Consider the following 22734-nt stretch of genomic DNA (forward strand, 5'->3'; position numbering starts at 1 on the left):
AGTTAATCAGGTTGGACAGAGCCCCTGTGCCACATGGAAGCAGCGTGGCTCAGTGGAAAGAGCACAGGCTTGGGAGCCAGAGGTCATGGGTTCGAATCCCGCCCCTGCCACTTGTCAGCTGTGTGACGGTGGGCAAGTCACTTCACTTCTCTGGGCCTCAGTTCCCTCATCTGTAAAATGGGGATGAAGACTGGGAGCCTCACGTGGGACAACTTGATGACCCTGGATCTCCCCCAGCGCTTAGAACAGTGCTCTGCACCTAATAAGCGCTTAATACCAACATTATTATTATTATTACATGGGGCAGAGAAACACCAGGGGGCGTCTGCAAAGTTTGGGGCAGTTTAGGAGAACGGTCTGCACAGAGTAGGTGCTGTGCATGTAGTAGGCGCTCAACAAGTAGCACCGAGGCCGACGGAAAGCTGTTCTTGTGCTTGTCTTGTCCATTCCAAGCGCTTAGTACGGTGCTCTGCACATAGTAAACGCTCAATAAATACGAATGAATGAATGAACGAACGAACGAATGAATGAATGAGTGAATGAATGAATGAAATTCTGACCCTAAACTGGGACCGTTTTGTCGGTAGCCAATCAGCAACCCCGGTCGTTACCCAATCCCCAGCCGGGATTGAGCGATTCCCTCCCTCCCTCCTTTTCCCCCCTTAACCAATCGGAAGAGAGGACTCGGCTAGGCCCCGCCCCCCGTCCGTCATCCCGTCACGCGCCCTCGCGGCGGGCCTCGTGACGTCACAGGTGGGTGGAGCCGGGCGCGTGACGGGCAGGCCGGCCGCCCCCGGGGTCGTAAACAAGGCCTCGCGGCGCGGCTGCTCGGCGGGAGGGGGGGCGCGCGTGCGCGCTGGGGCCAAAAAAAAATAACACCGCTGACGTCAGTGGGCGGGGCTTACTACTCCCCCCCCCCGTCGCGCGCCAGGAGCACCACGTGGGCGTCAGGCGGCGTAAGTGTGCGTGGGGGAGGGGGGGACGCGGTGTTAAACCGCAATCCAACCCCATTGGCTGCCGCTCCTCCCGGCCGGGCTGGAGGGAGCTGCGATTGGTGGGTAAGGAGGGCGTCGCGGGGGGGGGGAGGCCCTCCGTCGTCCGCCCCCCTCCAAAGAGACCCGATCGGTCAAATGGGCGGGCAAGAATCGGCGAGAGGAAGCTGATTGGTGGATGTCGGGGAGGGGGCGGGGCCCGCGTCCGGGTCCGGCCCTCTGATTGGTGGGCGCGGGGCAGGCCCCGGGGGCTCCGTCGCCGCGGAGCATCGGCCGGGCGATCCCCAGGCCGCCGATTGGCGGGGAGGGGGGAGGGGGGCCGGGGTCCTCCCGGGGTCAGAGGGCATCGTCCGGGGCGGGGGCGGGGGAGGCGTCCTCCGAGGAGTCCGCGACCCCCGCCGACCCCGGGCCCGGTCCGAGCGGAGAGAGCGACGGGAGCGGGTCCCGTCGAGGCCCGGAGGATGCTGTGACCCGAAGATGGGGTCGCGGAGCAGCAGCGCAGGGTCAGGGGCCGGAGATCCCTCGGAGGGCCTGCCCCGCGGCCAGGAGGAGGAAGAGGAGGATGAAGATGTGGATCTGGCCCAGGTACTGGCCTATCTCCTCCGCAGGTAAACTCCGCCCCGGCGCCCTCCCCTCGGGGGACCCTCGCTCCCCTCCGACCCGCCGGAGCGGCGCTAACCAGCGTGCCGTTTTGCAGCGCTCGGCCCCTCCCCCACAGCCCCCCCCCCACCCCCGGCCGGGCGACGTACTGAGCACCGGGGTGGAGGCCACACGGACGGGTCGGGTCGGATCCGAGGCCCCGCCCCCCTTCCGCGGAAGAAGCCCCCGAGGAGCCCCAGGTCGCACGGAAGACGGGTGGCGGAGCGCAGGATTTGCACCCGGGGCTCGCGGGGGTTGGAGGGGCGGCCGGTGGGCCCTCCCATCCCCCAGTGAGCAAGCATCCACCCGATAGCGTTTATCGAGCGCCTACTACGTGCAGGGCACTGGACCCGAGCGCTCGCCACGGACGGTTCGGCCCCCGAGACCGTCCCCGCCCGTCGACGGGCCCACGGGCCGGTCCCAGGGGGAGACCGGTGGGCGAGGGCTGCCGAAGAACGGAGGGCGGGGGGGAATCGCGACCGTCGAAATCCACGCCCCCGAGGGCACCGGATCATCCGCGCAAGAGGAGTCGGGACCCAACCCGGCGTCGGCCGGCGACGGCGGGAAGGACGGCGGGCGGAGGGGCGTGACGGCCCCGAGGGGACGCGTCGCGTTCGACGCCTTCACCTCCGCCCGCGGGAAGGCCCGGGAAGGGACGGGCCGCGGGCCGGGAGCCGTCCCGGGCCGTCCCCGGTGCCGGCCGGTCACCCCGGCCTCTCTCGCCAGGGGTCAGGTGAGGCTGGTGCAGGGGGGCGGCGCGGCCAGCCTGCAGCTCATCCAGACGCTCTCCGACTCGGACGAGGATAACGACAGCGCCTGGGAAGGACGCCTCGGGGACCGCTACAATCCTCCGGGTACTGGGGGGGGGGGGGGCGGGACGGCCAAGCCCCCCGACGGAGCTCGGGGCCGCGGGACCCGGGGCCCGGTCCGTCCGGCGGCGCCATTCGCCGAGCGCCGCTCCGAGCCCTCGGGAGAGGAGCGGAGATGCGGACGGGCGCGATCCCCGCCCTCGAGGAGCGTAGGGGGGAGCGGGTCTCGGGGGCGGGAGGGAAGGGGGCCCCGCGACCCGCGTCCCCCGTCTCGGGCCCGGCGCCGGCCGCCGGCGGCGCTGACGGGATCCCGGCCGGGGGTGGCGGGGACGGTCTGCTCCCGCGGCCGCAGTTGACCCGACCCCTGACACGCGGGACCTGGAGCGCAACGAAATCAAGACCCAGGTGGAGCTGGCCACGGGGTGTCTGGGACCGAGGCGGGCCGCCCGAGAGCGCAGCTTCCCCCGCTTGCTCCAGCAGGTAGGCCGCCCCGCCGGCGGGGCATCCCGCAGGACGACCCCCGGGGAAGGGGGCGGACGGGCCGCCGGACGCGGGCCGGGGGGCGCCGCCGGACACCCCGACTCCAGCCCTTCGGGGCGAGACTCCGTCTCTGCCGGGTTGATCCCTGGGACTCCTCGCGGGGGCGCCCGGAGGGGGTGGGAGGCCGGGGAGGGTCGGCCCCGGGGGTGGGGGGCTTCACTCCCGCCCCCTCTCCGCAGAGGGAGCGGGGTCTCTGCCACCATGGCGGCTTCTCCCCCGGAGAGCGGTCCAGGGTCGTGTCTCAGTGAGTACGGCGGGGAGGGGGCCCCGGGGTTCTCTCGTTCGGTCGGTCCCATTTAGTGAGCGCCCACCGCGTGCCGAGCGCCGTACTCGGCGCTTAGGAGGCTGCGCTCTAACCGGGAACGGACGCGTTCCCTTGCCCCCGACGGGCTTGCGGTCTAGAGGGGGAGACAGACGTGAATGTCAGTCAGTGAGTGACGGATACGTGCCGTGGGGCTGGGAGGGGGGACGAAGAGAGGGAGCGAGTCGGGGTGACACCGAAGGGAGTGGGAGAAGAGGAAAGGGGGGTGGAATCAGGGAAGGCCTCTTGGAGGAGACGGGCAATAAGGCTTTGAAAGCGGGGGGGGGAGTCATTCCGGAGAGACCCCTCTCCGGTCCCACGGGTGGAAGGCGGGGAGAGAGGGAGGGACAGGGATCCCACGGGGAATCCGAGAGGGGGCAAAAGAGGGTGGCGTGGGACCCCCGCCCCAGCTGCGGTCTGTAGCCGACCTCGCCCCGCCCCATCCTCCCCTCGCCCCTTTCTCTTCCAGTTTCCTGCCCAACCACCTGGGCTTCACGGACTCCTTCAACCAGAAGGCTTTCTGCGGCATCTACAGCGAGGACGGGCAGATCTTCATGTCGGCCTGCCAAGGTATCGGGACGGGGAGCGGCAGGCCGGCGCCCGAGCCCCCCGTGGGCCGAGCACGGGACCGGGCGCGGGGGAGCCCGACCGAAAGAAGTGAAAGCCGGGCTGCCGGCCCGCCCGCCGGGAGCTCACCGTCTCCCGGCGTCCCAGGGAGGACCGCGGCTCCCCGGATGCCCCTCTGCACCCGGGGAGGGCGCGGCCCCAAGGGGGTCTCTGCCGTCAGGGGGTGGTCGCGTCGCGGGGCGGGGCGGGAGGTGAGGTGAAGGGTGTCCCCGTCCCCCTGGCGATCCGTGCCCCCCCCCCCCTCTTCACCCCCCGGCCCCAGACCAGACCATCCGGCTCTATGACTGCCGCTACGGCCGCTTCCGCAAGTTCAAGAGCATCAAGGCCCGGGACGTGGGCTGGAGCGTCTTGGATGTGGCCTTCACCCCCGACGGAAACAACTTCCTGTACTCCAGCTGGTCTGACTACAGTGCGTCTCCTCCACGCCCCCGCACCCCGGGCCCGCAAACGTCCCTCCCGATCCTCCCCGCTGCTATCCCCGGCCCCCCCGGGGTCGGCGCTCCGACCCCCGCCCTGTCCTTTCCCGCCTCCCGTCCCCCCGGCTTCACTCCCGGCCGACTCTGTCCCCCTCTGCCTCTCCCAGTTCACATCTGCAACATCTACGGAGAAGGAGACACCCATACTGCCCTGGACCTGAGGTAGCTCCCTGCCCCTTGGCGCTACGGGGGCGAGGTGGGGTCGCCTTTCGGGGCCGGTTGAGGTACCCCCCCCCCCCCCCCCTGCCCCCGGAACGCGGCCCCGAAAAGAGAACGAAGGAGTTGAGCGGGTGTGAGGGGGGCGGTCTGGCAAGCGGCAGGACCCCTGGGTTCTCGTCCCTTCAGTGAGACCTTGTGGGAGCTTCAGTTTCCCCCGAATCGGGGCGCAGAGCCTTGCCGTGGCAGTCGGGCTGGAGGAGGAGGAGGAGGAGGAAGAGCGTCTCCCGCTCGCTCCCTTTCTCTCCTTCCCCCAGGCCCGACGAGCGGCGGTTTGCCGTCTTCTCCATCGCCGTCTCCTCGGACGGGCGGGAGGTCCTCGGAGGGTGAGTGCCCCGCGGGGGCCGTGGGCCGGGGCAGACCAGCGGGGCGGGCCCCGAGGGACCCCCACGGTCGGCGTCGCGCCGTAGGACCCCCTCCCGTACGCGGTGCCCCGAGAAGGGTCTCCGAGACCTCCCAGGTGCAGGCCCCAGTGAGCGGCGGGGCGTTCGCTCGCGGGCCGGGCGGCCGCCGCGGGAAGGGTGGGCGTCCTCCCTTCGACCCAGCACAAACCGCGGACGGGCTTTATCTGCACCGTCCGGCCTTGGGCGAGCCAGAGAAGCAGCGTGGCCTAGTGGACAGAGCCCAGTTCTGGGCGTCAGAAGGACCCGAGTTGTCATCCCAGCTCCGCCACTTGCCTGCTGCGTGACCTGGGACGAGTGTCACGTCTCTGGGCCTCAGTTCCCTCATCTGTAAAATGGGGATTAAGAGCGTGAGCCCCGTGTGGGATCCGGACTGGGTCCAACCTGATTTGCTTGTACTCTTGTAAGTGCTTGTAAGCACTTGTACAGGTGCTTAATACGGCGCCTGGACCGTAGTAAGTGCTTAACAGATACCGTTATTATTGTTAGTAAGAACGCATCACTGAGTGCCACGTCGCTCAAAATGGGGATAAGACTGGGAGCCCCAGGTGGGCCAGGGGCTACGCCCAACCCAATCGGCTCGTATCCGTCCCGGCGCTTAGTAAGCGCTTAATAAATGTCACTCCCTTATACGCGCCCCGTTGGTCGATTCACCGTAATTATTCTAATTCCGCCAATGCCGCTCGTCGCCCACCTCCTGCTCCTCCCTCAGGGCCAACGACGGCTGCCTCTACGTCTTCGACCGGGAGCAGAACCGCCGCACCCTGCAGGTACCCGCCGCCGGGCCCCCCTCCGCTCCCCTCCCTCCCCTCCGGCCCCGGGCGGGCTGACCCGGTTCCCCTGCCCCGCTCCCCCAGATCGAGTCCCACGAGGACGACGTGAACGCCGTGGCCTTCGCTGACACGAGCTCCCACATCCTGTTCTCGGGCGGGGACGACGCCATCTGCAAGGTGTGGGACCGCCGCACCATGCGGGAGGACGACCCCAAGCCCGTGGGCGCGCTGGCCGGGCACCAGGACGGCATCACCTTCATCGATAGCAAGGTGGGGATTGGGAAGGATCGGGACGGGGATGGTGTCCCCAGAGCGGGCACAGCCGGCCGAGGCCCGTCCGGTCCTCGAGAAAGAAGGCTCGCCGGGCGGCCCGGCTGCTCAGCCCAAGGGAGCAGGCGGCAGGGCCCGGGGCGGACAGGCGGCCGGCCGTAAGGGGACGGGGGCTCCCGCCGACGGGCCCGGCCCGACGCCAGCGTCCGTATCTGCGGGGCAGGGCGACGCCCGGTACCTCATCTCCAACTCCAAGGACCAGACCATCAAGCTCTGGGACATCCGGCGATTCTCGGGCCGCGAGGGGATGGAGGCCTCCCGCCAGGCCGCCACGCAGCAGAACTGGGATTACCGCTGGCAGCAGGTGCCCAAGAAAGGTGAGGGGGAGGAGGGCGGGGGGGTGGGGGGCGGCTCCGCCGCGTGACCTCGGACCAGCCGCCGAACGCCGCTGGGCCTCGGTTGCCTCGTCTGCGAAACGGGGATTCGGCCCCCGTGCTTTCCTCCTGCTGAGAACGCGGGCCCCCGGCGGGACCCGGTTCCTCGTACCTACCCCGGCGCTCAGTACGGCGCTCGTCGCGTAGTAACAGATCCCACAGTTGTCAGCGTTATTAGAGGTGGCGGGGAGTGCCCGAGGAGGAGGGCTCTGAAGGTGGGGAGGACCCGCTGGGTTTGAAGGGGGAGTCCCAGCCCCTGCTTTCTTTCCCGAAGGGAGAGGGGTTGGGATGAGGGGGTCGGGCGCACCCTGGCACCGGGCGGACCTGGCCAGGTGGGGGGCCGCGGGGGCCCGGGCGGAGCCGGCCGCCCTCGGGCCTAGGTGGGCGGCGGCCGGGGCGGGAGGGGCTTCCCTGACCCGTGCCCTCGGGGTGCCCGCCCAGCCTGGCGCAAGCAGAAACTGCCGGGGGACAGCTCTCTGATGACCTACCGAGGCCACGGCGTCCTGCACACCCTCATCCGCTGCCGCTTCTCCCCGGCCCACAGCACGGGCCAACGCTACATCTACAGCGGGTGCTCCACGGGCAAAGTGGTCGGTAAGGGGGGGCCGGAGCCGGGGGGGGGCCCTTCCCCTCCGGTCCCTCCCCCGCCCCGGCGCGGACGGGTTCGGGGTCGTCGGGGAGGAGGCCGTCCCGGGGGGACCCGGAGGGCGGGGGACCCTCGCGGCTCAACCCGGGGCCCGGCCCCGTCGCCCCCCCCCGGCCCCGCAGTGTACGACCTCCTCAGCGGCCGCATCGTGAAGAAGCTGACCGACCACAGGGCCTGCGTGCGGGACGTCAGCTGGCACCCGTACGAGGAGAAGATCGTCAGCAGCTCGGTGAGGGGGCCGGCGGGGGGCGGAGGGCCGGGGGGCTGGCGGAGGGGGTCCCTTCCCCCGCTCCGTCCTCTCGCCCCGTCGCGCCGACCGGTCCGGTCCGTTCTCCCCCTCCCCTCCCGCCGCAGTGGGACGGGAACCTGCGCCTTTGGCAGTACCTCCAGGCCGAGTACTACGGCGACGACCTCCTGGAGGCCGAAGAGCCGCACCCGCAGGCCGCCCCGTCGCCGGCCGACCCCCCCGACCCCTCCGCACCGCGCTCCTCCTCCCAGTAGCCCCGTCCCGGCCCTCCCGGTCTGCCGGCCACCGTCTCGCAGGGGAGGTGGCGGTGGGAGGGCACGGAGAGGGCCCGGGCTACCGCCGGCCTCGCCCCTCCCCGTCAGTCCCCCCACCGGCCCGAGCGGGGCCGGCCGGGGCCCCGTGGGTGTTTTTTATTCACGTTTGGATTCTACGCGGCGGCGCTAGCCACGGGGGCCGTCCCGGGCCCGCCCAAATCGCCTCCCCCGGCCCCTCGACCGGGGGCCGGGCCGGCCTTTCGGAGGTCCGGTTCCGTCCCCGTCCCCAGACTGCCCTGAGGCCCGTGTGCCGCTTCCTCCAGAGGGGACCCTCTCCTCCCCCGCTCCGGCCCGGGAGTCCGCCCTCTCCCCCGGCCACGTCGCCGGGGCCGGGGGGCGCCGGGGGGAGGTGGCTCACGGCCCCGTCGGCTCTCTGCCGCCCCCCCCGCCCCCCTCATCTCCCCTCACTCTGGGGGCCGGGCCCCTCCCCGCCGTCCCCGCTCACCGGCTGTACACTGGCTTCGGCTCCTCAATAAACCCAGGCTGGGAACCGGGCTCCGGCTGGTTTGTCCTGCGTGGAGCGCAGGGGGCAGCGGCGCCTGGAGCGGAGAGTGGGCGCCGGGATGGAGGGGACCCCGGCCGCCCCGCCCCGCCCCCCCCCCCCCGCCGAAGAAGCGGGAAGAGGCGACCCACACGTTTCTCGGCTGCCGCCGCCGGGGAGAGGAGCGGGGCCGAGACATCCGGTGCTATGGCTCCGGTGGGGACAGGATGGCAGCGGGAAAGGGACGGGCGCCAAAGGGAGCCGCCGGGGAGTCCCATTCGCCGCCCCGCCGCCGCTGACCGTCGGCCCCGCTGCGACCCGGGGCCGAGGACGGGCCGGGGTGGACCCGGAGAGACCACTTCACCCCGGGGGGGCGAGCGAGCGATCCGTAAATAGCCTTTATTGAACCCCTACGTGTCCAGAGCTCCGTACCGAGACCGCGAGGCCCCCGGGGGCCGGGGACCGTGGCCGACCCGATCAGTTTGGATCGACCCCGCCGCTTCGAACGGCTCTTGACACGTAGTAAGCAGCAGGCATAGGGGCCGGAGCCTGGGCCTGGGAGTCAGGAGGTCGGGGGTTCCAATCCCCGCCCCGGACCTGGGGCAAGTCGCTTCGCTCCTCTGAAAAATGGGGATCCAGACCGTGAGCCCCGCACGGAGCAGGGACTGGGTCCGACCCGATCTGCGCCTGTCCTCCCCGGCGCTCAGCACAGTGTCTGGCACGTAGTCAGCGCTTAACGCATAGCGTCGTCATCAGCAAATAGCATTATCCTCGCTAGTATTACGATGACCGAGAGACCCGGTCCCCGCCCCTGAGGGCCGCAGCCTGGGCCCAGGCCCGAAGGACCGCCGGCCCGGGCCCGTCTCCTCGGGGTGAGCGGGTCGGGGTCGGCGTGGCTCCCCCGGGCCCGGAGCGTGCGCCCGACACCCGAGCCGGACCCCCTCGCTGACGCAGGCGCCCACGGGCCGGCCCCCGCCCCCCGCCCCCCGCCCCCCGCCCCCGTCCTGCGTCTCCGGCACCTGCTGCCGCCCGTCCCGATCCGGGGGGCCCCGCCTCCGCCGTCCGGCAGAGCGAGCGGCCGGAGGGGAGGGAGCATGGAGCGGGGGCCGGGGGCGGGGGCCGCGGCCGGGGGCCCGGCGCGGGCCGCGCTGGGCCGGCTGCTGCGGGCGCTGCTGTGGCTGGCGTCGGCCCTGCTCTACGTGGGCAGCGAGCAGGCCGCCCGCCTCCTGGGCAGCGTCTGCCTCCGCCGCCTCTACCACGCCTGGCTGGCCGCCGTCGTCATCTTCGGGCCCCTGCTGCAGTTCCACGTGAACCCCCGCACCATCTTCGCCAGCCACGGCAACTTCTTCAACATGTGAGTGGGGGGCCGGGGGGCCGGGGGGCCGGCTCCCTCCGTCCCGGGCTCCCTCAGCGCCGGGCTGCTGACCCCCCGCCAGCCCGAAGTTATAAATAGACCCGGACGAGGAGGGGAAGGTTAGGCTGTGGGTGGGGGAGGGGAGGCGGGGGAGCCAGGCCGGGGCACCGGTGGCCGGTCGGGGCGGGGGGCGATCCGGAAGGTGGGCTCGGCCTCGGGGGGGGTCTTCAAGGCGTGGAGCCAGGCGCCGTGGCCTAGAGGATTGGGCCCGGGCCCGGTGGGGTGGAAAGGGCCCGCCTTCTCAGCCCAGCGCCGCCGCTTGCCCGCTGCGTGACCTTGGGCGTGTCGCTTCCCTTCTCCGCGCCTCGGTTCCCTCGGGTGTTGAGATGGGGATTAAGAGGGCGAGCCCCAGATGCGACGGGGACCGCGTCCGACCCGAGTCGTCCGCGTCCGCTCCGACGGTCACCGTGGTATGCGCCGAGCGCTTACGGCGGGCCGGGCCCTGTGGCGAGCGTGGGGTAAAGACGAGGTGATCGGGCGAGACGGAGCGTTCGGTACAGCGCCTGGCCCGCGGTAAGCGTTCGACGGATACCACGGTGACGACGACTGTTATCACGGGGGGAGAGACGGGACCCCGGGGATGGGCCACCGGGGGCTTGACGGATGATAATACAAAAAGCGACGCACCGGAGCGGACACGGGCCGGTCGGGTTGGACCCGGTCCCCGTCCCCCACGGGGCTCCCGGTCCCCGTCCCCGTTTTTCTCTGGAACCCCGGAGAAGGGAAAGAGGTCCCCCGAGCGGCGGAGCCGGGATCGGGACCCGGGTCCTTCCGACTCCGAGGCCCCGGGCTCGACCCACGGGGCCACGCCGTGGGGCGGCCGGGCCGGGCCGGGCGGGGCGGGCCGGGGGCGGGCCGCCCTAACGTCCCCCCGCCCCGTCCCCGCAGCAAGTTCGTGAACTCGGCCTGGGGCTGGACCTGCACCTTCCTGGGCGGGTTCGTGCTGCTGGTGGTGTTCCTGGCCACGCGGCGGGTGGCGGTGACGGCGCGGCACCTGAGCCGGCTGGTGGTGGGCGCCGCCGTGTGGCGTGGGGCCGGCCGGGCCTTCCTGCTCATCGAGGACCTGACGGGCTCCTGCTTGGAGCCGCTGCCCCAGGGCCTGCTCCTGCACGAGCTGCCCGACCGGCGCAGCTGCCTGGCCGCCGGCCACCAGTGGCGGGGCTACACCGTCTCCTCCCACACCTTCCTGCTCACCTTCTGCTGCCTGCTCATGGCCGAGGAGGCCGCCGTCTTCGCCCGCTACCTGGCCCACGGGCTGCCGGCCGGAGCCCCCCTGCGCCTGGTCTTCCTGCTCAACGTGCTGCTGCTGGCGCTCTGGAACTTCCTCCTGCTCTGCACCGTCGTCTACTTCCACCAGTACACGCACAAGGTGGTGGGCGCCGCCGTGGGCACCTTCGCCTGGTACCTCACCTACGGCAGCTGGTACCGCCAGCCCTGGTCGCCGGGACGCCCGGGCACCGGGCTCTTCACCCGGCCGCGCCCCGGCCCCAAGCACGACTGAAGGCCAATAAAGGTGCCGCGGGACCCGGGCTCTGGCTCCTTCTCTTTCTTTCATTCACCCAGGCGTATTTATGGAGCGCTTGCCGCGGGCGGGGCACCGTGCGAAGCGCTCGGAGAGGAACGTGCGGCCGCAGATGGAGACAGTCCCTTCCCAGTAACGGCCTCCGTACCTACGGAGCGCTTAGCGTGTGCGGAGCACTGTTCTGAGCGCTCGGGAGAGTCCAGTACAACAATAAACGGACACGTTTCCCTGCCCCCGGTGAGTTTACCGGTCTAGAGGGAAGGTGATTGATAGACGAGAGCAGAAGAAAATAAATTACGGGCTGGGTTTGGCAGGGGTGAAGGGGCCGGGGGGAGGGGGGAGCTTTAAAAGGTGGCTTGGCCCTCCCCCTCTAGAGAAGCAGCATGGCGTAGTGGGTAGAGCCCGGGCCTGGGCGTCAGAAGGTCATGGGTTCTAATCCCGGCTCCGCCGCTTGTCCGCTGTGTGACCTGGGCAAGTCGCTTCGCTTCTCTGGGCCTCGGTTCCCTCACCTGTCAAGTGGGGATGAAGACTGGTGAGCCCCACGGGGGGCTGTGTCCAGCCCGATTCGCTTGCATCCGCCCCAGCGCTTAGTACAGTGCCTGGCACGTGGTAAGCGCTTATCAAATCCCATTATTACGATGATCCGCCCCGAGAGGGGGGTCATCTTATCCAGTCTTATCCACCATCCTCACCTCTGGCCAGCAGTCGGGGGGAGAGTCGGGGCTGAAGGGGGCGGAGGACGGGGTTTGGGGAAGGGGCCGGAGGGTCAAGACGCTGAAACTTGGCAGGGGCCTTCAGAGGCAAGGTGCTCTCTCGGGTGCTCACACCTTCTCCCTCACCTTCTCTCTCTTCCCGTCGTCTCCCGCCTTTCCTTCCACGAGGCCCTTTTCCACTCATTCATTCATTCATTCGATCGTGTTTCTTGAGCGCTGACTGTGTGCGCGGCACGGGACTCGGCGCTCGGAAAGTCCAATACGGCAACGGAGAGAGATCATCCCTGCCCGAGGACGGGCTCACGGTCTAGGGGGTCGCGGGGAGACAGGCGACAAGAAGAAAACAAGTAGACAGGCGTCGATAGCATCGAAATAGATCAATAGAACGAGAGATATAGACACCTCATTAATAAAATGAATAGAGTAATCAGTACGTACAAATAGAAGTGGTGTGGGGCGGGGAAGGGGGTGCAGCAGCGGGAGGGAGTCGGGGTGATGGGGAGGGGAGGAGGAGCGGAGAAAAAGGGGGGTTCAGTCTGGGTCGGGGGGGGTCACCTCCTCTTCCACGAGGCACCGAATTGTTGTGAGAAGCGGCGCGTCTCAGTGGCAAGAGCCCGGGCTTGGGAGTCAGAGGTCCTGGGTTCTGATCCCGGCCCCCGCCACCTGTCAGCTGGGTGATTTTGGGCCAGTCACTTGGCTTTAGAGAAGCAGCGTGGCTCGGTGGCAAGAGCCCGGGCTTGGGAGTCAGAGGTCATGGGTTCTAATCCCGACTCTGCCCCTTGTCAGCTGTGTGACCGTGGGCAAGTCACTTCACTTCTCTGGGCCTCAGTGACCTCATCTGGAAAATGGGGATGAAGACCGTGAGCTCCACGTGGGACAATCTGATGACCTTGTATCCCCCCGGCGCTTAGAACAGAGAAGCAGCGTGGCTCGGTGGCAAGGGCCCGGGCTTGGGAGTCAGAGGTCATGGGTTCGAATCCCCACTCCGCCCCTTGTCAGCTGTGTGACCGTGGGCGAGTCACTACACTTCTCTGGGCCTCAGTTCCCTCATCTGGAAAAGGGGGATGAAGACCGGGCGCCTCACGTGGGGCCGCCCGATGACCCTGTCTCTCCCCCGGCGCTTAGGACGGCGCTCTGCACAGAGTAAGCGCTTAACAGACACCAACATTAGTATCAGAACGGCGCTTGGCACCTAGTAAGGGCCTAACGAATGCCAACGTTGAAGCAGCGCGGCTCCGTGGAAAGAGCCCGGGCTTGGGAGTCAGAGATCATGGGTTCGAATCCCAGCTCCGCCCCTTGTCAGCTGTGTGACCGTGGGCGAGTCACTTCACTCCTCTGGGCCTCAGTTCCCTCATCTGTAAAATGGGGATTAAGATTGTGAGCCCCACGGGGGACAACCTAATAATAGTAATAATAATGTTGGTGTTCGTTAAGCGCTTACTATGTGCCGAGCACCGTTCTAAGCGCTGGGGTAGACACAGGGGAATCGGGTTGTCCCCCGTGGGGCTCACGGGCTTCATCCCCATTTTCCAGATGAGGGCACTGAGGCCCAGAGGAAGTGAAGTGACTCGCCCACAGTCACCCAGCCGACAAGTGGCAGAGCTGGGATTCGAACTCATGAGCCCCGACTCCAAAGCCCGGGCTCTTTCCACTGAGCCACGCCGCTTCTCCTGATTCCCCCCCCCTGTGTCCACCCCAGCGCTTAGAACAGTGCTCGGCACATAGTAAGCGCTTAATAAATACCGACGTGATTATTATTTATTAGGGGCCACCTCCCCTTAGCCCCGCCCCCTCGAGCGTTGTCCCCGCCCACATTTGACGCCTCGGCTCCCCCCGTCCGAGGCCCCGCCCCCCGCGCACGAGGCCCCGCCCCCCAAGACCGAGGCCCCGCCCCCCCCCGGCCTCCCGCCCGGGAAGTCCCCGGCGGCGGCGAGCGGAGCGCGGCCGAGCGAAGCGGCTTTCGCTTTCCCTCCGCCCGCAGACCGACCGAGACCCCCCCGACCCGGCCCCCGCCGCCATGGCCACCCTCAGGGTCAACCCGGAGGCCCAAGCAAAGGTTGGGGGCCCGGGCCGGGGGGCTGGGGGGGGGGGGGCCCCGCCGGGCAGGTGGACGGAGGGACGGAGCGGGGGGAGGGGCGCCGGGGCGGGACAGGACTGGACCGACCGGGTCAGCATCACCAGGACGGGACAGGGCGGGATGGACGGACGGATGCATGCACGGACGGATGGATGGATGGATGGATGGATGGATGGATGGATGGATGGATGGAGCACCGGGACAGGACAGGACGAGTCAGGCCGGGACAGGACAAGACAGAACAGAACAGACGGACGGGTGGATGGACGGGACGCGGGGACGGGACACGACGGACCTCGCCGGGACAGAACGGGCCGGGCCGGGCCACGCCAAGCCGGGCGAAGCGGCTCCGGCCCACTGGGCCCAAGTGAAGCGGAAACCCCCGGGGGTCGCGTCCCGCCTCCCCATCCCCTCCTCCCCCCGGGGACCCCCGGAGTCCGGACCCCCGGCCCCGGCCCGGCCCCCCTCAGCGGCCTCTCCGTCCACAGGTGGATTCGTTCCGGGAAGATCTGTGCTCCCAGGTGAGAACCCCCGGCCGGAGGGGCGGGGGGCGGGCTCGGTCTGCGGGGCTTGCGGAGAGGGGCCCCGACCCAGGAGGGACCCCCGTGCGTCTCCCCATCCCCGGTCCCAGGCGGAGATCCTGCTGGGCAGCTACTTCCCCAAGAAGATTGCGGAGCTGGACGCTTTCCTGAAGGTAATGACGACGGTATTTATTAAGCGCTTACTTGGCGCCGAGCACGGTCCCCAAGAGCTGGAGTGATAGTATTTGTTAAGCGCTTACTACGTACCGAGCACAGTCCTGAGCCCTGGCCCGTTAGTGTCGGTTAAGCGCCTACCGTGTGCCGAACGTTATTCTAAGCGCCGGAGTGATGGTACTCGTTTAGCGCTTACTGTGTACCGAGCACTGTTCTGAGCGCCCGGGGAGATGCGAGGTCGTCAGGTTGAACTCTCGGCCCTTGTCTCCCATGGGGCTCTCGGTCTCGATCTCCCATTTGACAGACGAGGTAACCGAGGCACCCAGAGAAGTCGACTGCTTCGCCCGAGGGCACGCGGCAGCAGACACGTGGCGGGGCCGGGATTAGAACCCACGACCTCCGACTCTCGGGCCCGGGCTCTTTCCACTAGGCCGTGCCGGGGGGATGGGCAAGGGGAGCGGGGGGTGAGGGACGGAGACTCAAGGCCCAAGCGAGCGATGATGACGACGGTGGTATTTGTTACGTGCCGGGCACTGTTCTAAGCGCTGGGGTAGATAGAAGATAATGGAACTGGGGTCGAGGGAAGCCCCCTGGTCCCCTTCCACACTCCCTCCCGCCCCTGCCAGGATCCCTCCCTGAATGAGGCTGACCTGAGCCTGCTGAGGGCCCCGCTGGACATCCCGCTGCCAGACCCGGCCAAGGAGAAAGAGAAGGAGGAGCGAAGGAAGCAGGAAGAGGTGAGGGGGTCCCCCGGGGCCCGACCTGGGACGGGGGGCGCCGAGGCCAAGCAGGGCCCCGAGGTGTGACCGCGCTTCTCCCTCTCCAGAAGGACAAGGACGGGAAGAAGAAGGACGACGAAGACAAAGGTACAGGTCATTTCCTCCCTTAGCAGCGTGGCCCAGCGGAAAGGGCACGGGAGTGGGGCGGGAGATCTTTTGATGTGAAAGCGTTCGGTCTCCGTCTTCCCGCTCCTCAAGAACCCCCCGTCGGGGCCCAGCCTCCTCCGCATCAAACGGGAACTCCTCGCCGTCGGCTTTAAAGCCCTCAGTCTCCTCTCCCTCACCCCGTACCTCTCCTGTCACCCAACCCGCTCTGCTCCTCTTAATGCCAACCTACTCCACCTCGATCACGTCTGTCTCGCCGCCGACCTCTCGCCCGCGTCCCGCCAACGCCCTCCCTCGTCGTCCGCGGACCGTCGCCCTCCCCTCCTTCAAAGCCTTATTGAAGGCCCGTCTCCTCCAAGAAGCCTTCCCTAAGCCCTCCTTTCCTCTTCTCCCACTCCCTTCTGCGTCGTCCTTGCTCCAGGATCTGCACCATCTACTCACCCCACAGCACATAGGCGTAATTATTTATATTAACGTCCGTCCTTGGGGACGGGGAACGTGCGCGTATCGACTCTGTTACAGTGTACACTCATACGGTGCTCTGCACACCCTAAGCACCAATAAATACGACCGAATGACCTGGATTCTACCCCTTATCTGCTGGGTGACCTTGGGCCAGTCGCGTAACATCTCTGTACTCGTTCAGTCATCTGTAAAACGGGAATTCCATACCCGCTCTCCCTCCTAGACTGCGGTGGGGCAGGGACTGTGTCTACTCGGCTTTTATCTTCTTCCTCTGTGCTCATCGCGTAGAAGACGCTTAGCAAACACCTCCCGCTTAGTATTAGTGACCCGAGGTAGGTCTCGGGCACTCGATCTCCGATCTGCGATTTAGCGCGTCCACCCCGCCGTACCGTAAGGCCGGGGATCGTGCCCGCCAACTCTGCTGGACCCTCCCAGGTGCCGAGGACTGCAGGCGTGCAGTAAATAACACTGAGTGATCGGGTAGGACGTGCCCCCCCCCCCGCCCCAGACCCTTGTCGTGACCCCGTCGTGTCCCCTCAGAACCCCCCTGCGGGCCCGTGAGCTGCAACGAGAAGATCGTGGTGCTGCTGGGGCGGCTGAAGCCCGAGATCAGGGACGTCAAGGAGCAGCTCAATCTGGCGAGTCCCTCCCCCGGCCCCCCCGCCGCCGCGGTGCCCACCCTTGCCCACGGCAGCCGCTGCCCTTCCGTCCGCCGCCTTGGCCGACCGGAACCCGGCCCCCCGGCCCCGGCGTGGGAGGGCGGGGCTCGGGGCCCTGCCGCGGGACCTTGGGCAAGTCACTTCACTTCTCCGGGCCTCAGTTCCTTCACCTGGGCCGGGATGGTCTCTCTTTATTGCCGCGTTGTGTTTTCCAAGCGCTTACTCCGGTCCTCCGCGCTCAGTAAGCGCTCAAAAGATACGTTGGAATGAAAATGGGGATCGAGAGCGTGAGCCCGACGTGGGACCGGGACTGCGTCCCACCCGATTCGATTGTATCCACCCCAGCGCTCGGAACAGTGCTTGACGCGTAGTAAGCACTTAACGTCATTATTATTATTCATATTTTTATTATTCTGCTCAACCTCCTCCAGGTCTCCATGTGGTTACAGCTGCAGGTGCCCCGGATCGAAGACGGAAACAACTTTGGCGTTGCCGTTCAGGTGAGAACCCCTCCCTTGCACTCTCCCAAGCGCTTAGTACGATGCTCTGCGCATAGAAAGTGCTCAAAAAATACCATTCATTTTTTTTTAAGGCATTTAAGCGCTTACTGTGTGCCAAGCACTGAACTAAGCGCTAGGCCAGGTACGAGTTAATCAGTTAAAACGCAATCCCCGTCCCACACAGGGCACCCGATCTTAATCCCCATTTTGCAGACGAGGTAGCTGAGGCAGAGAGATGTGACTTGCTCCAGGTCACACCGCAGACGTGGGGCGGAGCCGGGATTAGAACCCAGCTCCTCCCGACTCCCAGGCCCGTGTTCGATCCGCGAGGCCGCGGCGTTTCACCTCCGCCCACCCTCCCCTCCCACTCCCGGCCTCTTCCTTTCCCCAGGAGAAAGTGTTCGAGCTGATGACTGCACTGCGAACCAAGTTGGACGGCTTCCACACCCAGATCTCCAAGTGAGCGCCCCCGACTCCCGCCCGGTCCGGCCCTCGCCACTGCCTCCCCGCCTTGCCCTTGCCCCGGCCCGTCGTCCCCTTCCCTCGCGTCGTCCCCTCCCGTCCCCACCCACTCCCGCCCTGCCCCTCCAGGTATTTCTCGGAGCGAGGAGATGCGGTGGCCAAGGCGGCGAAGCAGCCTCACGTGGTGAGCGCGAGTGAGGGGCCGAGGGTCGGGGAGGGGCTCGGCTGGGCCCGGGGCGGAGGGGGAGGGCAAGCCGGACCCGATCCCGGGGCCTCCCCAGGGCGACTACCGGCAGCTGGTGCACGAGCTGGACGAGGCCCAGTACGGGGAGACGCGGCTGATGGCCATGGAGATCCGCAACACCTACGTGAGGACCGGGGATCGGGGGGGGGGGGCGGGCGGGGCTCGCTGACCGCGGACCCCCCGGGGTGACCGGGCCTCCCCCTCTCCCCGCCGGGCCGCAGGCCGTTCTCTACGACATCATCCTGAAGAACTTCGAGAAGATAAAGAAGCCCCGGGGAGACGCCAAGGGAATGATCTACTGAAGCGACCCCCCCCCCCCCCCCCGCCCACGCCGGCCGTTTCCCTCTCCCGCCGGCCCCGGGCGGCAGGAGGACGGACGGAGCATCCGGCCCCTCCCCTCGGGCCTGACCGGAGCCGCGACGACCGGTCCGGCCGCGGCTCCGTCCCCCCCGCGCCTCGTCCGCCCTCCCGTCCTGGGCCTTCCGGCCCCCGCCCCCCCGCCCCCGCCCCCGGACCCCAATAAACCTCGCCACACCGGTGCCCGGCGGCGGCGGCCTCTTTATTGGACGGTGGCGTTGCCGTTGGCGGCGGCGGCCGCCCTCCTGGCGATCTCCACGTTGAGCCTCTGGTTGGTCCAGTCCCGCCGGATGTCGTCCAGGTGGGCGTCGAAGTCCACGAGGTGCCGGTGGGCCCGGCCCTCCAGCAGGGCCCCCACCAGCTGCCGCGACTCCTCCCACTCCCGCCACATCACCCTGCGATGACGGGGGGGGGGGGGGGGGGGGGTTGGGGGACGGCGGAAGGGGAGGGTGATGGGGGAGACGCCGTGGAAGCCGACGGGGAAGGGCGGGGTGGACTCGGTGGTCGGGAAGAGGACCGGACGGTGGGGAGGAGGGGGGACCCACTCACACGTTCTTATCCTTGGGGGCCCAGCGTTGGTTGTGCTGCTCCAGGACGAGGACGGGGGGCACCCGGGGCTGGGGCACCATCTTCTGGTTGTCCAGCTGGAGGGGGCAGGGTGGACGGTCGGAGGAGGGGAGAGGTCGGAGGGAGAGGCCTCCCCGCCGCCCCCCGGGCCGCGCCCGCTCTCACCATGACGAGCACGGCCTCGGGGAAGAACTCGGCGATGCGCCCGGCGATTTTCAGGGCCAGGGGTCCGGGGCTGAACGGGGCGAGGGGGCGAAAGAGGAGATTCGGACCAGGCTCCGAGGGCAGCTCCCGACCCCCCACCCGCGCGGCCTTGGCGGCCTTTACTGAGCGCTTACTGTGCGCGACTCATCGTCCGCCCCGCTCCGTCCCGGGCACCGGCTCCGCCCAGGGTCCGCGGGGACGTTTCCAAGGCGAGTGCGGGCCGCCGGCCGGGAAGTACCGCCGGCGGGGCTCCCCCCCGGGGGTCCCCTGGCCGAAGCCCCCCCGCCCCCCGACTCCTCTCCGCCCTCCTCTGCCTCCCGTTCCCCTCACCCACCTCTGGTCATCCAGGGCCGCGTTGGCGTGGTAATAGCCGGCTACCACCAGGTTCCCGCGGGCACCCCACAGATCCACCTGGCCCGGGGAAGGGAGCGTCAGAACCCCCTCGGCGGCCGCGGGCGGGGGGCCGGGGCGGGGCCTACCTGGTTCAGGGCCACCTCCAGCATGACGGAGAGGGCCAGGTGGCTGTGGAAGAGGGGGACGCAGTCGCTGAGGCAGAGGCAGCCCCCCGGGCGGGGGGCCCGGGCCAGCAGGAGCCCGTTGACAGCGGCGTGAGGGTAGCGGGCGGCGTGGAGGCACATCTTGGCGTAGGCCCGGGCCGAGATCTCCACTTCCGCCATCCTGGGCTGGACCGGGGGGGCAGAGCGGGGGTCGTGGGGTCGAGGGGCCGGCTCCTCCACCACCCCTTTCCCCCTCCCTCAACCTGTCGCCCCCTCCCCTTCTCCTCCTCCCTCAACCTTTCGCCCCCCCCCCCCCCCATTCAATCGTATCTATTGAGCAGTTACTGTGTGCGGAGCACTGCACTAAACGCTTGGGAGATCATAACAATAAACACATGCATTCCCCGCCCGCAACGAGCTTAAGGTCTAGAGGGGAAGACGGACGTGAACAGAAACCGAAGCGGCGTGGCTCTGTGGAAGGAGGCCGGGCTTGGGAGTCGGAGGTCATGGGTTCGAATCCCGGCTCCCCCACGTGTCAGCTGGGTGACTGTGGGCAAGTCACTTCACTTCTCGGTGCCTCAGTGACCTCATCCGTCAAAGGGGGATGAGGCCCGTGAGCCTCACGTGGGACAACCTGATGACCCTGTATCTTCTCCCCCAGCGCTTAGAACAGTGCTCTGCACGTAGTAAGCGCTTAACAAATACCAATGTTATTATTCTGATTATTAAATGACAGATCTGGACATCAGTGCCGTGGGGATGAATAAAGGGGGCGGCAGAAGAGGAAAGGGGAGCTGTGAGCCCCTCGTTGGGCGGGGACGGTCTCTGTGTGTTGCCGAACTGTACATTCCGAGCGCTTAGTACAGTGCTCTGCGCATAGTAAGCGCTCAATAGATACGATTGAATGAATGAATGGAAGCCCTCTTGGAGGAGATGGGCCTTCCATAACGCTTTGAAGGGACAGTTATTAGCTGTCGGACATGAGCTAATAGTAATAACAACGCTATTCGTTAAGCGCTTACTAAGTCCCAAGCACTGTATTACTCTGCCTTAGTATAAGAAGCAGCAGGGCCTAGTGGACAGAACCCGGGCCTGGGAGTCGGAAGGTCATGGGTTCTAATCCCGACTCTGCCACTCGTCTGCTGTGTGACCTTGGACAAGTCACTTCTCTGGGCCTCAGTTCCTTCATCTGTAAAATGGAAATGGAGACTGTGAAGCCCACGCGGGACAGGGACTGTGTCCAACCCGATTTGTTTGTATCCACCCCAGCCCTTAGTACAGCGCCTGGCACATAGTGAGCGCTTAAAATGCCGCCATTACAAGTCATCCATTCCGTTGCATCGCGTGAGCGCTTACACTGTGTGCAAAGCACTGTATTAAGCGCTTGGAAAGTACAATTATTCCGCACACAGTAAGCGCTCACTAAATGCGGTGGAATTAAGTGGCGGGATGGATACAAGTTTCCCCCCCACACACCTCTAACCTTTGGTCTTATAATAATAATTAATAATGATGGCATTTTGTTAAGCATTTACTAGGTGCCAAGCACTGTTCTAAGCGCTGGGGTAAACACACAGTAATCAGGTTGTCCCGAAGCAGCGCGGCTCAGCCGACTGAGCCCGGGCTGGAAAGAGCCCGGGCTGGGGAGCCAGAGGTCATGGGTTCTAATCCCGGCCCCGCCGCCTGTCAGCGGTGTGATTTTGGGCAAGTCACTTCACTTTTCCGTGTCTCAGTTCCCTCATCTCGTGGCTCAGTGGAAAGAGCCCGGGCTGGGGAGTCAGAGGTCATGGGTTCGAATCCCGGCTCCCCCGCTTGTCAGCTGTGTGACTGTGGGCAAGTCACTTCACTTCTCTGGGCCTCAGTGACCTCATCTGTCAAATGGGGATGAAGACTGTGAGCCTCACGTGGGCCAATCTGATGACCCTCTATCTCCCCCAGCGCTTAGAACAGTGCTCCGCACATAGTAAGCGCTTAACAAATACCAACATCATTATTATTATTTCATCATTAAAATGGGGATTAAAACCGTGAACCCCACGGGGGCCAACCTCATCACCTTGCATCCCCCCTAGCGCTTGGCACGGAGTAAGCGCTTAACCCATGCCACCATCATCATTATTATTCATTTAGCATGATGACGTGGGGCTCACAGTCTCAATCCCCCTTTTCCAGAGGAGGTCCCGGAGGCCCAGGGACGTGAAGTGACTTGCCCAAGGTCACTCGTTCATTCACTAGTATTTACTGAGCGCTTGCTCGGTGCAGAGCACTGTACTAAGCGCTTGGAATGGACAGATCGGTAACAGACAGAGACAGTCCCTGCCCTTGGACGGGCTCACTCGGCAGTCAGGTGGCGGGATTGGAACCCACGACCTCTGACTCCCAAGCCCGGGGGGCTTGCCAAGGGGCCGTGCTGGTCCTTCTGGCTTGGATTAGGAAGGGAACGACTGGGCGGCACTTTAATAATGATGATGATGATAATGATAATAAATAATATTAGTGATAATGATAATAATAATAAATCAGCTTGGGTGTCCCCCCCTTCCCTCTCCCCCTCCCCCTCTCTAAGCCCCCTTACTTGGGCTGGTGGATGCAGCAGGAGGCCCAAATGGCCGAGGCCCCGCCCCCTCTAAGCCACGCCCCTTAGGTCAAGCCCCTCCCTCTGATTGGTCGGCCTCCTCTCCTGTCGCCCTATCGACGCCGGCGCCTTCCCTTTCCCCCGCCTCTCCCCCCTGCCGATTGGGTAAAACCCCCCCGAGGCTTCATTGGTCCTCCGCCGCTTGGCTTCGCCCTGATTGGCTGGCGGACCTCCGGCCCCTGACCCGATGACGCGCCTCTTTCCCCCCCCCGCCCTCGAGCCCAGGAGGTGGAGAAGTGGAGGGGGGATGGGTGTGCGCCTGCGCCGGCGGCTGGGTCATGGGGGGCGCGGAGCAGTAGAGACGAAAACTGCAGGGTAGAGCGTCCCGCCGTCCACCTTCGCCAGCTCGTTTCAAACCGGCGCCAACTTTATTAGTCCCCAGGAAGGAGACAAAGACAGCGGCGCCATCTACGGGCCCCGCCTGCCTTCCACCTGTTTCTTGGTCCCCATTTTGGGGCAGTGGAGGTGGATTGCGTCTCCCCTCACGCCTCATCCCACCGCTCCAAAAATCCCACTTCCCTAAACTTGGGGTCCCCCGCCTCATCCTTAGGCCGGGAGGGGCTCCCCCATTTTGAGCCTTCATTTCCTGCCAAGGCCCGGGCAACCCCCTTCCCTCCCCGACGTCGCCCTTCAGGGAGAGGAGGGTCTTTCCAGCACCCGGGTGGGAAAAAGA

At 66.9% G+C, this 22734-nt stretch overlaps 4 protein-coding genes across 8 annotated transcripts; 3 read left to right on the forward strand and 1 right to left on the reverse strand.

Annotated features, from left to right (window-relative positions):
• Nucleotides 1-1340: 1340 nt before the first annotated feature.
• Nucleotides 1341-8179, forward strand: DCAF11 (DDB1 and CUL4 associated factor 11). 2 transcript variants are annotated; one of them, XM_029077902.1, is made up of 14 exons: nucleotides 1341-1600; nucleotides 2358-2485; nucleotides 2793-2920; nucleotides 3160-3224; nucleotides 3751-3851; nucleotides 4171-4317; nucleotides 4492-4546; nucleotides 4858-4926; nucleotides 5714-5771; nucleotides 5859-6044; nucleotides 6268-6421; nucleotides 6920-7072; nucleotides 7247-7353; nucleotides 7479-8179. In XM_029077902.1, exons 1-14 carry the CDS (start codon nucleotides 1470-1472, stop codon nucleotides 7623-7625), a joined length of 1629 nt encoding a protein of 542 aa, XP_028933735.1. In that variant the 5' UTR covers nucleotides 1341-1469; the 3' UTR covers nucleotides 7626-8179. The 2 variants fall into 2 exon arrangements, with proteins under 2 accessions (XP_028933735.1, XP_028933736.1); XM_029077903.2 differs by having other exon boundaries at nucleotides 1453-1577.
• A 1000-nt stretch (nucleotides 8180-9179) lies between these two features.
• On the forward strand, nucleotides 9180-11109 carry FITM1 (fat storage inducing transmembrane protein 1). 2 transcript variants are annotated; one of them, XM_029077904.2, is made up of 2 exons: nucleotides 9180-9520; nucleotides 10469-11109. In XM_029077904.2, exons 1-2 carry the CDS (start codon nucleotides 9261-9263, stop codon nucleotides 11079-11081), a joined length of 873 nt encoding a protein of 290 aa, XP_028933737.1. In that variant the 5' UTR covers nucleotides 9180-9260; the 3' UTR covers nucleotides 11082-11109. The 2 variants fall into 2 exon arrangements, with proteins under 2 accessions (XP_028933737.1, XP_028933738.1); XM_029077905.2 differs by lacking the exon at nucleotides 9180-9520 and adding an exon at nucleotides 9738-10093.
• A 2613-nt stretch (nucleotides 11110-13722) lies between these two features.
• On the forward strand, nucleotides 13723-18289 carry PSME1 (proteasome activator subunit 1). 2 transcript variants are annotated; one of them, XM_029077937.2, is made up of 11 exons: nucleotides 13723-13871; nucleotides 14381-14413; nucleotides 14524-14586; nucleotides 15214-15324; nucleotides 15417-15453; nucleotides 16477-16574; nucleotides 17027-17095; nucleotides 17487-17554; nucleotides 17687-17741; nucleotides 17839-17925; nucleotides 18023-18289. In XM_029077937.2, exons 1-11 carry the CDS (start codon nucleotides 13833-13835, stop codon nucleotides 18101-18103), a joined length of 741 nt encoding a protein of 246 aa, XP_028933770.1. In that variant the 5' UTR covers nucleotides 13723-13832; the 3' UTR covers nucleotides 18104-18289. The 2 variants fall into 2 exon arrangements, with proteins under 2 accessions (XP_028933770.1, XP_028933769.1); XM_029077936.2 differs by having other exon boundaries at nucleotides 15414-15453; nucleotides 18023-18288.
• Nucleotides 18290-18339: 50 nt separating this feature from the next.
• EMC9 (ER membrane protein complex subunit 9) lies at nucleotides 18340-22066 on the reverse strand. 2 transcript variants are annotated; one of them, XM_029077939.2, is made up of 6 exons: nucleotides 22002-22066; nucleotides 19409-19612; nucleotides 19264-19340; nucleotides 18891-18960; nucleotides 18708-18802; nucleotides 18340-18553 (listed from the first exon to the last, which is right to left on the reverse strand). In XM_029077939.2, exons 2-6 carry the CDS (start codon nucleotides 19604-19606, stop codon nucleotides 18361-18363), a joined length of 633 nt encoding a protein of 210 aa, XP_028933772.1. In that variant the 5' UTR covers nucleotides 19607-19612; nucleotides 22002-22066; the 3' UTR covers nucleotides 18340-18360. The 2 variants fall into 2 exon arrangements, with proteins under 2 accessions (XP_028933772.1, XP_028933773.1); XM_029077940.2 differs by lacking the exon at nucleotides 22002-22066 and adding an exon at nucleotides 20449-20467.
• Nucleotides 22067-22734: the final 668 nt, after the last annotated feature.

This window comes from Ornithorhynchus anatinus, chromosome 13, assembly GCF_004115215.2.
Source record: "Ornithorhynchus anatinus isolate Pmale09 chromosome 13, mOrnAna1.pri.v4, whole genome shotgun sequence".
In the NCBI taxonomy this organism is placed as follows: domain Eukaryota; kingdom Metazoa; phylum Chordata; class Mammalia; order Monotremata; family Ornithorhynchidae; genus Ornithorhynchus; species Ornithorhynchus anatinus.